Source organism: Cadophora gregata (assembly GCF_030347475.1).
Source record: "Cadophora gregata isolate MNR1 chromosome Unknown scaffold_18, whole genome shotgun sequence".
In the NCBI taxonomy this organism is placed as follows: domain Eukaryota; kingdom Fungi; phylum Ascomycota; class Leotiomycetes; order Helotiales; family Ploettnerulaceae; genus Cadophora; species Cadophora gregata.
The window spans coordinates 525310-538567 of record NW_026695941.1 but is presented as its reverse complement, the minus strand read 5'-3'; the positions used below and the strand labels follow the sequence as shown (position 1 = coordinate 538567).

Below are 13258 nucleotides of genomic sequence, written 5' to 3'. Positions count from 1 at the left end.
TGATTGATAATGCCTATAATGAAAGAATGGAACTTACTTGTACCTATCAATTTAGTCTCTGTATGACAGATGAGAAGCATTTGTGATATTCATTCTCAAGTCTTGGTCAAAATACATATAAGGACAGAAATAGTAATTGTATGTCTATAAAAAAAAAAGGACTTGAACTTGCATCTGGCACCAAAATATCAATCTTTCTCACACTTGCAAATGCAATACGATACTTCAAACGTTTCCAAAGCTGAAATTCGTAGCCTTTCGACGAGGCTGCCCCACACTTCAGCCTCGCGAGCTCATCGCGTCCATCGCGTAAACAAACTTCTTTCTAATTCAACACCAACTCATCCCACCACAGTCTCCTCAACCTACAGCCCGAATCTCCATACCGCATTCACAAAATCACCACCCTCGAAGAAAATGCCCTCCCAAACACCACCCTCCCCCTCCCCTCCCCCCACCGCTCCCGTCGCCCTCACACCCGGTCCCCGCGCAGCAGCCTTCACAAAACTCTACTCCGACGCCCTCGCAAACACATTGAAAGCAATCTCCTACCCCAGTTTCGCAACATGTTTCCCATCCATCGCAGAGCACGCGCCGTCGGCGTTGAAGATCTTACATGGGAATATGGTAGGGAGACTAGAGGGCTTTGCGAAGGCGGAGTTCGAGACGATTTTGAAGGAGCGGAATGTGGTGGAGAATCTGAATAGACTCGAGGATTTGATTGCCGAGGCGAGGAGGAGGAGGGCGAGGGGGTTGGATGGGGGGAAGGGTGAAGTTGTGCCGTGAGTTGTTTCTCTTCCGCTTTACTTCTCTTGTGTTCTATTTCGCTGTCCTTGGGCAGGATATCTCGAGGATGGGAAAGGCACTGGCAAAGGCAAAGGGAGTGGTATTTGTATTGCGGAATTAAGAACTCATTACAATTTTACTAACACCCTCCTTTCCTACAGACCACATACTCTCTCTGCGCCCTCCCTCCTCCGCTCACACACCACGCCTCTGCATCAATCGCAGCAGTCACACCTCAATGCCAAACTGCAAACCACAGAATCGCAAAACGCAACACTGATAGAGGAGATTAGGAGACAGAGGGCGGAGATTGAGGAGTTGCTTAGTATGGGTGAGATGCTGGTTAAGGATTTGGAGGGTGCTGGGAGGAGATTGGGTGAGAGGGGTGAGGAGTTGGCGAGTAAGGGGAGGGAGGCGGAGGGGGTGTTGGCGGAGGAGCATTGAGGTTGGTTTGGAGTGAGGACCGGGATACGGAGTAGAGACTGGGGGCTTTTCCTTTACATACTTGGTTTGGGTTATTGGAATTCTGCATAGGGTGAGGGATTGTTTGGTCTGGTTTGGTTGGGGGCTGGAAAACGGCGTTTGAGGTTGGAGATCTCAGTCATATGGTAGGCTGGACTCTGATGGGAAGCATATACCAGGACAGGCAAGGAATGCTTTCTAGGACATCAGCATAGTACGAATTCAAGGATAATGCAAGAAATTCGCTCAAGCTGTCCTTAGTGAAATGTGGTTTTGCTACTATTGCAAAGCCAGACAGCAGATAGAAGTAAATCATTCCTCTCAAAATGAACAAGGCAATCACGAAAGAGCCCCCAAACCGAGCCACTATCCCGCAGAACCCAACCACCTCAATTCACCCAAAGCGGAAAACAACTCGACATGCACGTCCGCATGTGGTACGTACCACAAGAAACCAACAATGTAAGGATGCTTGGATCCGTACCACGTTAAACCAACAATACCAGGATGCCGAATGCGGGAGACGAACGATTGTGGCTTTTGGAGGGATCCGTGGACTCGGGAATCTGGGTACGTATTGGTGTCACTGTGTTACACAAGTAGGTTCTCTGAAGATAGGATGTAACACTGCTATCATGTGCTGTTACCAACAAATGCTCGTTCGTGCAGCCAATGGTGTGGGGTTGTGGCTTTCGAGATACAACGTTGGGTTTGTACGGGAGGGAATATCAGGAGACTGGATCTGATGTGTTGAAATGAAGAGGATTTAAAGTCGAGCAGTGTTAATACATCGAGATGTCGAAGACGTTGTCAGAAGTCTTTTATTGTACGAAAAATATATACGAAAGAGGTACCGGTGAGCAATGCAGATAATCTAAATGCAATTCTCATTCTCCTCCGTATGCAGGTAGGATACAAGTACAATCAATACACTCGTTTTCCTTCGTTGATGCCTGCCCTTTCCATTTCCAACCGCTCCAAATCAGAATCCAATGCCCATCTGAAAACTCCAACACCAAATGCACCTCCGCTCTTTCTAAAACACAAAGGAAACAAACACAAACACATATCTCTCATCTTAAACTCTGACTAAGGTTCCGGACTGTCCAAGCCTGAACTCGCCCGCTGTATCCTTCCCCTCCAACTCACCATAATCAGGTGGTTGACACCGCTCCAGTTTCCCAGTAGCCCAGTCGACTACCCATTGCTTGCCCATCATGATCACTAGATTGCTCTTCCTAGGACTGCGGTGAGTCAAGATAGCCATACAGCGTTTAGCGTAGAGCATATCATAGAAATGGGTCCACTGATGCTGAGGCCGCCATTTACCATCTGGGGTAATGGATGGATTTGGGGCGTTAGATGTGAGGTTCAAGTGCGTGGTTGATTGGATTGCGTGGCGTGCGCGGGAAAGTAGATTTGGTCGTGATTCAGATGCTGCAACTGAGACAGAAGCTGGATCCGGCTCTGGCTCTGGGAGAGAGAGACTGGCTGTCGATTGAGCCGGAGATGGTGAATCCACGGATGGAGGCGTTGAGCTGGATTCAGTATCTTCAGCGACCGTCTCAATGTCCCCTTGGGTAGTAGACACGGCTGCATCTCCAGCATCGTCTGTTTGATCAGTACCAGCCAACTGCGGGAATTGGGTTGAGATGATCTCCTCCTGCTCCCGGACTAAATTGGCGTTCAGCTGGACGTTGGTAAAGCCTGCTCTGGCACGTCTCCGGGTTCGCCGAGGGATACTGAGATCTCTAGGAATTTCCCGGTCGTCGAGAGGCGGCGCAAGGTCGATAGCTGCAAAGAGTGACTGTAGCCAAAGAACGAAAGTCTCAATCTTGTTACAGGAGAGGAGAAACTGGTCTGCCTCAGCACGAACACGAATAACAAAGCGTTTTCTGAGAGTGATCAGCAAAGTCCATGAGGAGCGCTAAAGCATAAATCGCATTTGAAAGACATTCCGCGGTGATCCGGAAGTGATAGGAAATATGCTACGATAATGACTTACTTCAAATAATCAGCAGCGATGCCCACATCGGCATGCTGAAGGTTATAACTTCTCAAAAACACCCCTTTCTTCGATGCCATGGAATCATCGGGCTTTCCGCCATCATCCTTCCCACCAAACAGCGCTGAACCCTTGAACTTGTGGAATTTCAAAGCCGTTCCTTGGAGCGTCACAACAACTCGGTACCAGTTCCTGTCAACAGCCCGATGCACAGCGCCTTCCAACTCCATCTTCTTCAAGAATACATTCTGTATACTGATCGCACTCGAGTACGGTGGCAGGATCTCGCGGCCTTCGTCTTCTCGCGGCTGGATATTGAACTTGCGGCGAAGAGATGGAGAGTCAAGCAGGTTGTCGTACGCCGGGGGATCGTCGGACGGTCCTACTTCCTCCTCTTGCTCGTAATACTCGTCCATGGAATGTCGATTTGAACTCGGGACAATAGGAGCGGCATTTGCATTATTTCCAATCCTCGCATTCCCATCTATGGCAGTCCCATGACTGCCAGTTCTCACTTCCAAAACCATTGCCAACGTGGCCGATAACTATAACTGGGCGTCGGATGAATAGCAAAGTCGGTCAGACATGATTCTCGAGCGGTTCGAGGTAGCTGATGTGCGACGTCGGTTGCTTTTTCGACGACGCTGCCCCTAGAGAAAAAAGAAAGTTGTATGTCCTGATAACAATACCGGATTTGTAGGAAGAGTGAAGAGAGAGGTAGAAATTAGGAATAGGGAATGAGAAGCATCAATAGAGACAACTTGATGGATACGTACACCCGCTGGTGCTCGGATTGCGGAAAAGCCTCCCTTGGCCCCGGGGTAGAGGTGAAGTTTCCCTACGAAGGAAAGGGCCGACCAAGCCGTGAGAGGTCGACTGCTGAAGGGGCCCTGGTCGGGCTCGTTCGAATTGCAGACGACGTGCATGATAAGTGGCCTCGGCCTTCCAGCCGCGTGTGTTATCGCAGTCCAGGGCATCTCTTGCTTACCTTGCAACAGGAGGTAAATTACCGTGGGTGGTACGTAGAGTGCTGTGGAGTACTAGGAAAAGGACCGGGACGTGGGAGTGGGAGGTGGGGGATGCGAGACGGGGGAGACGAGAGGATGGGGAAAGAGGGGGAGGGGGCATGAGATGGATCAGGGCTGTGTCCTGCCTGCCCTTGCGTGCCCGTGGGGAAATGTTAATACAGTACAGCGATTGGTGAGGCGGAGATCGGATGGCGGATGTGGAGGAAAGGAAGGCGAAAACGAGACGAGATCAGCCTGTTTGTATGGAGTACTACTGTACTTTCGTACCTTCCGTACTGTAGTGAGATGCATTTAGCCGGTGTTGAGCCAGATAACGGATACTGGAGACACCGGATGCTCCTTCAGGTTCCATTGGCTCGGATAACCCAGCGCACGTGATAATGCCCGCAGATTTGCTGGTGGTTAGACGAGCCCGTTTAGGAAATCAACCCCGAGTTACACTCGGCATGAAGCTCAAAGTGTACATCCGTATGCTTCTCGTTTACCTCGTAAGCAGGGAGACTTCTACATCTGGAGGAGGTTTCAGCCCCATTCGACCTCACATTGTTTAAGTCGTGAGACGAGATGGGTCGGTATTGCGAAGTATACGAAGGTCAACTTGTCCCAATGTATTGACCCGAGATAGGACCCATTACTGCTGGATGCCTGACAAAAGCTTACACAGTCAGTCAGTCGATGGCTTTTGCTGCTATATTTCTGTTCGAGCACTCTCAGATTCCCGTCCTCGCTTGCCTGGCCTGGTTCAAGTAGAGTGGAAGCTCGGTGGTGGCCCCAAGTAGCTATCCTTCAACCCTCCAAGATCAACAACCAATTTCTCGAGCAAGAGATTCCAGTGCTGCAGTCTTATCTGGATCGTGTGCTTTCCCGGCCCAAAGGTCTCGCCTAAGCTGTGCTTCTTAACCCACACACAGTCCTGCACGGCATTGACCCAGCCTTCCGGAAGTTCTCCACCGCTCTTCGCATCGTCCACAAGTTTGTGAGTCTGCGAATGTCCATCAACGACCATGTCGTACTTCATCGGATCGCTCGGGTCGATGTCGAGTGTCATGTTGAAGTAAAGAAGTAATTCAGCATTGGCAGATTCAGTGAAGACCCAGGTGTCGTACATGAGATACGACTCTGCCTTATCTGAAGCTGGGTCCAGCGCCACTGATCCATTTGCACTTAACCCTACCTCAACTAGCGCTCGGTAGGGAGGCTCGATAACACAAGACGAGGCAGGTATTGAGATGTAGCCATCGCCTTCAACAAATCCAGAAAAGTCCTGTGAACACCTTCGTCCCAGTACCGGCACGTGAACTTGTTCGAAGTCTCCCTCGGCTGAGCGAATGTCAACCAATACCTCCTCATCAAATTCTGCTGGGACTTGCTCCCAATCGATATTTATTAGAATACGCGCGTCCTCTTTCCCTGGGACCAGAGTACCCTCCACTGTGGACAAGTTAACCCAGCCGAATGGCGCACCCGCAGTCCAATGAATGGGCATGTTTCCCCTCGAGAACACATCAAACCACCTACTCTCCAGCCCGTACCGGGTCATCGCACCGAGTGTGAGCCCAGGCACCAGATCTCGCCTACTCGGATGCGTCCTATCAGATTCTTCATTGCACCGACCAGGACGCACGCCCTCGTGTCCTTCTACGACAACGCCCATCTGTCCAGCAATGGGATTGGAGTTCTGCCTGCTTTGAACATAGCAAAGACCACTTATCATATCGCGCGATGGAGCGTGCCATGTGTCTCCGAATCCGTAATGTGGCTGCATCATGATGTGGTTCCACTTACCGTTCAATAAAGCGTGATATTCCTCGGTAAGACTGTAATCGGCGTCGAACAGCTCTAGCACTTCTTTCGCCAATGTGTTCGCATAATTTCGCCGCTGTCGAGCATAGAGTTGATTTCTTCCCAGGGCTATTTGCAGCGCTATGAAGATGTATGAAGCTTTGATAGGAAACAGCACGAGCTGGAAGATGCTGGCTCGTTGGTCTTTCGGGCACTGGTTGTGTATTGCTTCTGCCGTGCCCAAGAGCATCTTCCAGCGGTTGACAACATGCTCAGCTTCATTGTAGTGGAGAAGAGAGAAAGTATATGGCTCGATGTGCTCGTGTTTCCTCATTGATACAAGGCGATCGTATTCAAGTGACGCGGCGCCGATCACTTCGCTCAAGCCGGTGCCAAAGTCTCGCTCTGCCATGGTGTTGAAGAAATGTGAAAAGTTGTCTGGTTTGATGGAGCTGATGTCCCAAGCTAAGGACATTGCAAATGTTAGTGGTATTTCCACTGCCTTGATGTCGCCAACGTTGAATATCCAGATCTGTTTTGCATTGCGCCTATGAGCTTCTTGCAGTTGGTGCCATGTTTTTCCCTGTCGGCAGTCAATATCTCTAAAGCAATCACTAGAAGACAGACTTACAAGTGAGTTGCTGTTAGTCCATTTGTAACTTCGCGGATGTCCAACATATTCAAAGTGGTAGTAGACCTAGCGAATGTCAGTACCGTCATATAAGGGCTATGGAGACAACATACACCTGCACCACCTTTCCTCTCAGCCTCCTTGCCCTGAGGAAGCCGTCGGATAGTTCCAAAGTTGTCATCAGCAAACAAAAGTGTGACATCGTCTGGGACTTCGAGCCTTCCAGTATCATACTGATCTTGCACCTCTTTGTATAATGCGAGGAGTTCTACAGATGAGATTAGCTGTCAAGTGCTCCATCCGCATAATGCTGTGCTTACGAGTAATACCATCCTCCTTCCCATGAACTCCCTTGATAATCTCCCTCTGCGTCCTAATCACATCCTTCACAACCGCCGCCGGATCATCCGTCACCATCTTCTTATCATATTCACCCCTCATGCCCAGCGTTACATACGATTCGCATCCTTTACTCCTCTTAATCCCCTCTTCGAAGAACGCACTGATCTTCTTCTTGTTAGTAAGCCAGTTCCAGCTGCCGTCTGGATTTTCGGCAAACCACTCGTTGGACATGCGTTGCATGGGCTCGTGATGAGATGTTGAGATGCAGATTCCGTAGTCTTCGGCGGTTTGCTGGTTGGCAGGGTCGTCGGTGAAGAATGAGGCTCCAGGATTGGGGTAGCCGGGCCACATTGCTGGCCAGAGGAAGTTGGCCTAGATGTCGTTAGCTTTTTGGAAGATCAGAAGATTGTGATCAGGCGTTTGGTACTTACCTTCAGCCGCAACAGCAGCTCAAACACTTTCTTGTAGAATTCAACACCATACTTCCCGAAGTTCTCTCGCACCCATCCAGTAAGAGCAGGTGCCTCGTCATTAATGAAAATACCTCTAAACCGAACACTCGGCTCTCCTTGAGTGGTAGTAACAGGTAGTGCATAGATGTCAGGGTGGAGTTTAGGTGGAACATCAGCCCACCAATACCATCTGCCTTAATGTCAGTCTATCCGAGTCCCAATAACTCAAACAAAACCTCCATCAACCAGGTGAAAAAGTAAAAGGAGAAACATACGGCGAAACACCAATCTGTTCACTCAGCGCGTACGTCCCAAAGATGGCCCCTCTCTTATCACTCCCAGCAATGACCAACGCCCTCCTACACCCCTCAAACGGCTCCTCAACAACAGCCGTAATATAACTCTCCCACTTCCCTCTAATCCCATCCACATTAATCTTCCCACTGTTTTCAAGACTCTGAATCAGAGGACTCTTCGTCACACTACCCACGATGATAGCCGTTTGAGATTTTGCATCGCGCCTATCGTTTTGACCAGTCCAGGATATGAGAGGTGAAGCAGCCTCTTTTGTGACGCGTGAGAAGTCTTCAGAGAGGTTGTGTGCAGCGATGTGGATTCCGGGATAGTCTGCTTGGTCGACTACGATGGGTACTCCAACAAGACTGAGAAGTCCTTCTCCAGCGGAAAAAGTTACGAATTTCTCATCGAACATGTTGCACAAAGGTAATTTCCGATTTCAAAGTCACGGTTTTCTGAACGACGAGGCGGTTAAAAGCCTCGCGACATTTCTTGCCCACCAAGAAACAAAATCTCAAAACAATTATTTGATCGCTACAAGGATACTCTTGCAAATGGCTGTTGTACTCGCTGTTTCGGGCAGAAACCAGCGAGCTTTTCATCAGGGGGCTATCCTGAATGAGGGAACCTTCCCCGCCAGGACCCCTCAGCCCCAGACCTTTAGTGCATGCCATCCCCACTGTTCGGTCCCCAAGACTTTGCTGTGCCTGACTCTCGAAAGTGGGATGGTTTGATGCAGCCATTCGGAGCAATTGTTTTGAAGAAGGATTGTCCACAATTGCTTGAGGAGAGTGTTTTGTTTGGCTGGTGAGTTGGAAGTTCATGAATCGCCAGTTTTCTGGGCGGGCTTGAGGGCTGTCAGGCCTGTAATCCTTTCCAGTGGTCTTAGCCAGCGAACTTCACTCGTGCTTGTTCAATCTTCGTGTCTGCTTTGCCTACCAATTTCCGAGATGCCTACAGATTTGAAAGTCTTAGTTTTAATTCCAAATAATGTCTGACTTACAAGATTAAAAATAAAATGATCGTGAGGAAGAAAACCCGTCTTGTACGAACTTTAGGCTTACCAAGTTCGGGCTCCTTACCGAGCCAAAGTAAACAAACTTCATCTTTCGTATCAAATGAAAAAGAAATATCCGTTTTGAGAAAAAATCAAATATGCTTTTAAAGAGAATCATAAAATCAAATCGTCTGTCATTTTCTCTGAATCTCTGAAAGGGCATGAACTGCGAGAAGGGCTTAGAACTGTGCGAGAAGCTTGCCCTTAAGTCACGGATACAAGCGATACCAACTTGTTTTCGAGATTGCTGAACCGAAACTCAGGTCCTGATTAGAGCTTCGATTCTGCAGAACACGTCGTCTCTCATTTCTAGAATTTGATCTAAGGGTATAAACTTTGGGCAGTGAGTCTCTAGAACCCAACTTTCCAGCACTGCAGCTTCCTAGGGCGGTGGCTCCGTCCTTCTTATCTCGTCCTCATCTTCGTGCACTTCTAGGCGAAATTAACATGATCTTCGCTGAAGAGCAAATACAAACGTCTAACACACATCTAAAGAAATACAATCTCAGACTAATCTCACTTGCATTCAACCTTAGACCGTTATCAGTTTAGTGAGGCTGCCTCTCAACCACATACGACAACCAGCCTCAATACCTTATCTCTTCGAACTCTTGTATCAGTGGAGCCTCACCTCATTTGACCACTGCTTGGTGCCTGCCTAGATTACGCGCAGGACGGTTCCGTATCTCAACGATTCATTTTCGCCAACTTCGTCCTTCTAATACTCATTTACAGCCAATACCACTCCTCCTCCCGATCTGCCTTCTCTCCTTCCTAACCTTCTACCCCATAATCTGTTCCCTCAACTTGCCACCGAAGAAGAGTGGTGAAGATATCGACAGCTGCTCTTGGATACCTCGATCTACCATCAAAGAAGGTCGGAGAAGATATTGCAAAAGATACGACTACCCCGCCGTGATAAACACCGTCAACCACTTCAGGTAAGTTTCTGCTCCATGCCCAGAGGCTCTCGATCAAGGAACAGGTAACAAACATAGCATAGCCATCTGTCGCAATGTCAGGACCAAGTCTCAACGACTTCCATAGCCAGCTCGCTGGTCTCAATGCGACCTCTATCTTACGTGCCAGGATGGCGGAAATGAGGAAGTTGAGGGAACAATCTGGACTCGTGTCGTCGACAGTCGCGTTTTCGTCACCTCAGAGTGGTGCTTTGCCAACTGTGGTCCCAAGTTCAGTAAATGTACGTGCAAGTGTGGTAATCTGGTGCCCTCATTAACCCAAGTCTAGGAAATGCAAGATGGTTCCGCAGCTATAAGAAACGAGCTGGCATCTTTGAGGAAAGAAGTACAGATGATACTGCAGGCTGTTTCGAAACTCACTGATGAAGTTGGGAAGCTATCCAAAAGCGAAAGTGAAAGGTCACAGCAGCACCACGAGCAACATCCGGAGAAAGAAGAAAATGGATGCCCTTCGAGCCCAGAACCAGAAGAAGGCCTGCCCAGCGACGGAGCTGGAAAAATTCAAAATGGCCATGACCAGCAACTCAAACAAAGCGAAACAGCATCTTCTTCAATCCCAGAATTAGAAAGACCTCGTCTCAAACAAGTTGAAGCTTTACAGCACAGAATCGAACGCCACAACACAGAAGCAGAAACCGTCGCTTCTAAACCACAAAGCCCGGGAGAGCTGCCCAATGATGATATGGAGGGCTTAGGATGTGATCGTGAGCCGCATATCAACCAAGCAAGAAAAGAGTGCTCTGCAGCCCCAGTCACCGCAAAACTATCCAACACCACGGTCGACGCTACACAGACTGACCTCCGTCTACAGCAACTTACCAAAGAGTCTGTTATAACCTCATCACCGGGAGCGCGGGACAATGCCCATGCCACAACCTCCCAGATCGATCATATCCCGAAGCAAGCAACATCAGAATCATCTGCAAGCTCAGAGCTGAGAAAGCGTGCTGTCACTGGAGCCGGAGAATCGCATGCCAACACTGAGCAGCGCACGAAGAAGGCAAGAATCGAAGGTTCTGCTAGACTCGATACAAATCGTGATGGCAATGTCATCAAAGGCTTCAAGGAGTGCAGTTTCACCAAGGATACATTGCCAGCTCCGACTACACAGGGACGTACACACACTCAGACACCGTCGCAGGCTTCGACTACTCGAGTGAGTGGAGTAGAATTAGCACGTCGAATGAGGAGCAATATCAGACCAGCACAGAATCAGAAACAAGTCACGCAGAAGCAGGCTTCGGCTTCAGCACAATCGGCACTCAAACCAGGCATTCGCAAGAGAGCCCGAGATAAATCTGAGCGATGGTTGGTCTCCGAACAACAGGTCCTCATCAAACTAATGAACGGAGAGAAGAAAAACTCAAAGGGGCCGGCACTGCCTTGCGGTAAGATTGCCAGGGCTTTCAATGAGAAGATGAAGGGCGTTGTTCAGCGACGAGGTGAGAAGAGCATAACCGGATCGGTCCTGAGAAAGCATAGAGTAGCCCCTATTCGGACAGCAGGTAGCATTGCAAACATGATGAGACGCTGCCAGAAAGAAGGAAAGCGTATGTTGAAGATGGATGGAGATTCTGCTGAGCAGCCGTTGGAGATTGAAGATGCTGATACCGACGAGGACGACGATGATGAAGATGATGAAACGGAGAATAATGAAGACGAGGATGAAGGAGAGGACGGAGAAGATGAAGACGAATAAAAATTCAAGAATCAGCGAATGCAGGAATGTTTCGATATTTAATAGTTGCAAGGAAACATGACGTGGATGGCAGAGAATCAGGTTACACACAGATCGGCGTTAATATTTGATCCCAAGTCATTGAATCTGCATTATTTGCTCACTAGGAAATAAATGCGAAAGGATACTTGCCCAGTTGATGTGTCTCAATTGATAAGATTCCCATCTTAGTACTGTTTGCTTCTTCTTTTGCAAGTGGCACAATGAATAGAGGAAGCGGTTGAAGCCTCGAGATTTTGAGTTGGAGAAGTATCAGAACCAAAATTAGGTGGGGTTTGACCTCGGCTAGGGCAAAAGTTATTAGGCATCCACACCAGCTAAAATCTGCAAAAATGAATAGCAATCATATGCTCAACCAGACATAGAGCAAAAAAAATTCACCGAAGGAATTCGTAGAACGATGCATTTAGGTCGTACCCGGGCTCGAACCGGGGATTCGGGAAAGTTCTTTACAGAACATGATTCTGATATGTAGTCAAAATCCCACGTGCTAACCGCTACACTATACAACCTCGCAGTTGTGTGAAACAACTGTAATTGCTCTTGGACGATGCGGCAAAAGTGCTTATTTAAATACTTATGTACTAAAACATTTGCCACCCTCGGCTCAGATGTTTCATCGGCACCTATAGAACACGAAATCCAACTTCTTCCCTGCACTTGTTCTTTTTTGAAAAAACTCTCAACGAAGTTCTGTCTTTGTATATGCTTCAAAAATAGCTAATAAACAAGTAGGTATCTTAACATTATATTATTGTTTTTGTGGTTGTAATTGTTTTCAAGTATTTATCAAAAAGTAGGGACATGCCTCAATCGGCCACCTATTTCTCCGCCCCACAGCCATGGCTCCACAAGCAAGTGGGGTGTTGCTTCACATGATTTCGATGATTGGTCTCCCACGATGTATTATTGAGGAAGCAGGAGGCAAATCTGATGATTGCACTGTGATCACCAGGCAGTCTTATTTGTTGTGGTGTTTGAGTGGGAAGTGTGTTGCAGAAATCAATAATGACACGCCCTCGCTTACTACTTGAAAGTACTTGAAGCGAATGTACTGTTCGTACTCCACGCAAACCGTCCAGAACCTTTTCCAGCTCTCATTCCCTTTGAACCACGATCACAACGAAATCATGTCCAATCGCCACAGTACAGGATCTCACTTTCTCATATCGAGACACGTAACATAACTCTTTGCTGGTATAATCCCTGGATTCAAGGCTGCTTGAACCGTGTTACTGGGAACAATAACCTGCTTTCCAAGATGTGGTTGGCAGAGCTGTAAAGAAAACTCGCTTTTCTTCTTTCAATTACTACGGAGTACTTCTGAGTGACAGGATTCATCTATCAGTGCATCAAAGTAGATTCTAGTTACACTGATGCTTTCAGATCATGTCCCAATCCTTCAACTCTCAACTGTGCAGCTCACTGAGCCACCCTGTTTGTAACCAGCTCTTTCTTCCTTGATCTGGTGAGTCGACCTCCAGATCTAACCGAAAGAAGCCTCCGACTCAGGCAAGAAAGATCTTAGGTATCGTCAAACAGCCCAGAATGGACCTAAGCTCTCCTGTCAGTCTGATTAATGTCTCGGCTGGTAAATTTGACATCACGTGTGTTAGCTGGCCACTCGGTTTGTTTATCTTTAACTCCAAAATCCCCATTCGAAGTTTTCCAATGGCGTCTTCGAGTATCAACCACGTC

At 48.2% G+C, this 13258-nt stretch overlaps 4 protein-coding genes across 4 annotated transcripts; 2 read left to right on the top strand and 2 right to left on the bottom strand.

Annotated features, from left to right (window-relative positions):
• The first annotated feature begins 149 nt into the window (after positions 1-149).
• ONS95_006596 (uncharacterized protein) lies at positions 150-1563 on the top strand. Its single transcript, XM_058500062.1, has 2 exons — positions 150-782; positions 948-1563. Exons 1-2 carry the CDS (start codon positions 211-213, stop codon positions 1228-1230), a joined length of 855 nt encoding a protein of 284 aa, XP_058349897.1. The 5' UTR covers positions 150-210; the 3' UTR covers positions 1231-1563.
• Positions 1564-2326: 763 nt separating this feature from the next.
• On the bottom strand, positions 2327-3780 carry ONS95_006595 (uncharacterized protein; the record flags this gene model as incomplete). The annotated part of the gene is made up of 2 exons (XM_058500061.1): positions 2327-3143; positions 3254-3780. The coding sequence occupies 2 exons, from the start codon at positions 3778-3780 to the stop codon at positions 2327-2329; spliced, it is 1344 nt and encodes a 447-aa protein (XP_058349896.1).
• A 1243-nt stretch (positions 3781-5023) lies between these two features.
• On the bottom strand, positions 5024-8200 carry ONS95_006594 (uncharacterized protein; the record flags this gene model as incomplete). The annotated part of the gene is made up of 6 exons (XM_058500060.1): positions 5024-6646; positions 6695-6760; positions 6808-6962; positions 7015-7408; positions 7468-7678; positions 7764-8200. 6 exons carry the CDS (start codon positions 8198-8200, stop codon positions 5024-5026), a joined length of 2886 nt encoding a protein of 961 aa, XP_058349895.1.
• A 1657-nt stretch (positions 8201-9857) lies between these two features.
• ONS95_006593 (uncharacterized protein) lies at positions 9858-12109 on the top strand (the record flags this gene model as incomplete). Its single annotated transcript, XM_058500059.1, has 2 exons — positions 9858-10043; positions 10091-12109. The coding sequence occupies 2 exons, from the start codon at positions 9858-9860 to the stop codon at positions 11519-11521; spliced, it is 1617 nt and encodes a 538-aa protein (XP_058349894.1). The 3' UTR covers positions 11522-12109.
• Between the last annotated feature and the right edge of the window lie 1149 nt (positions 12110-13258).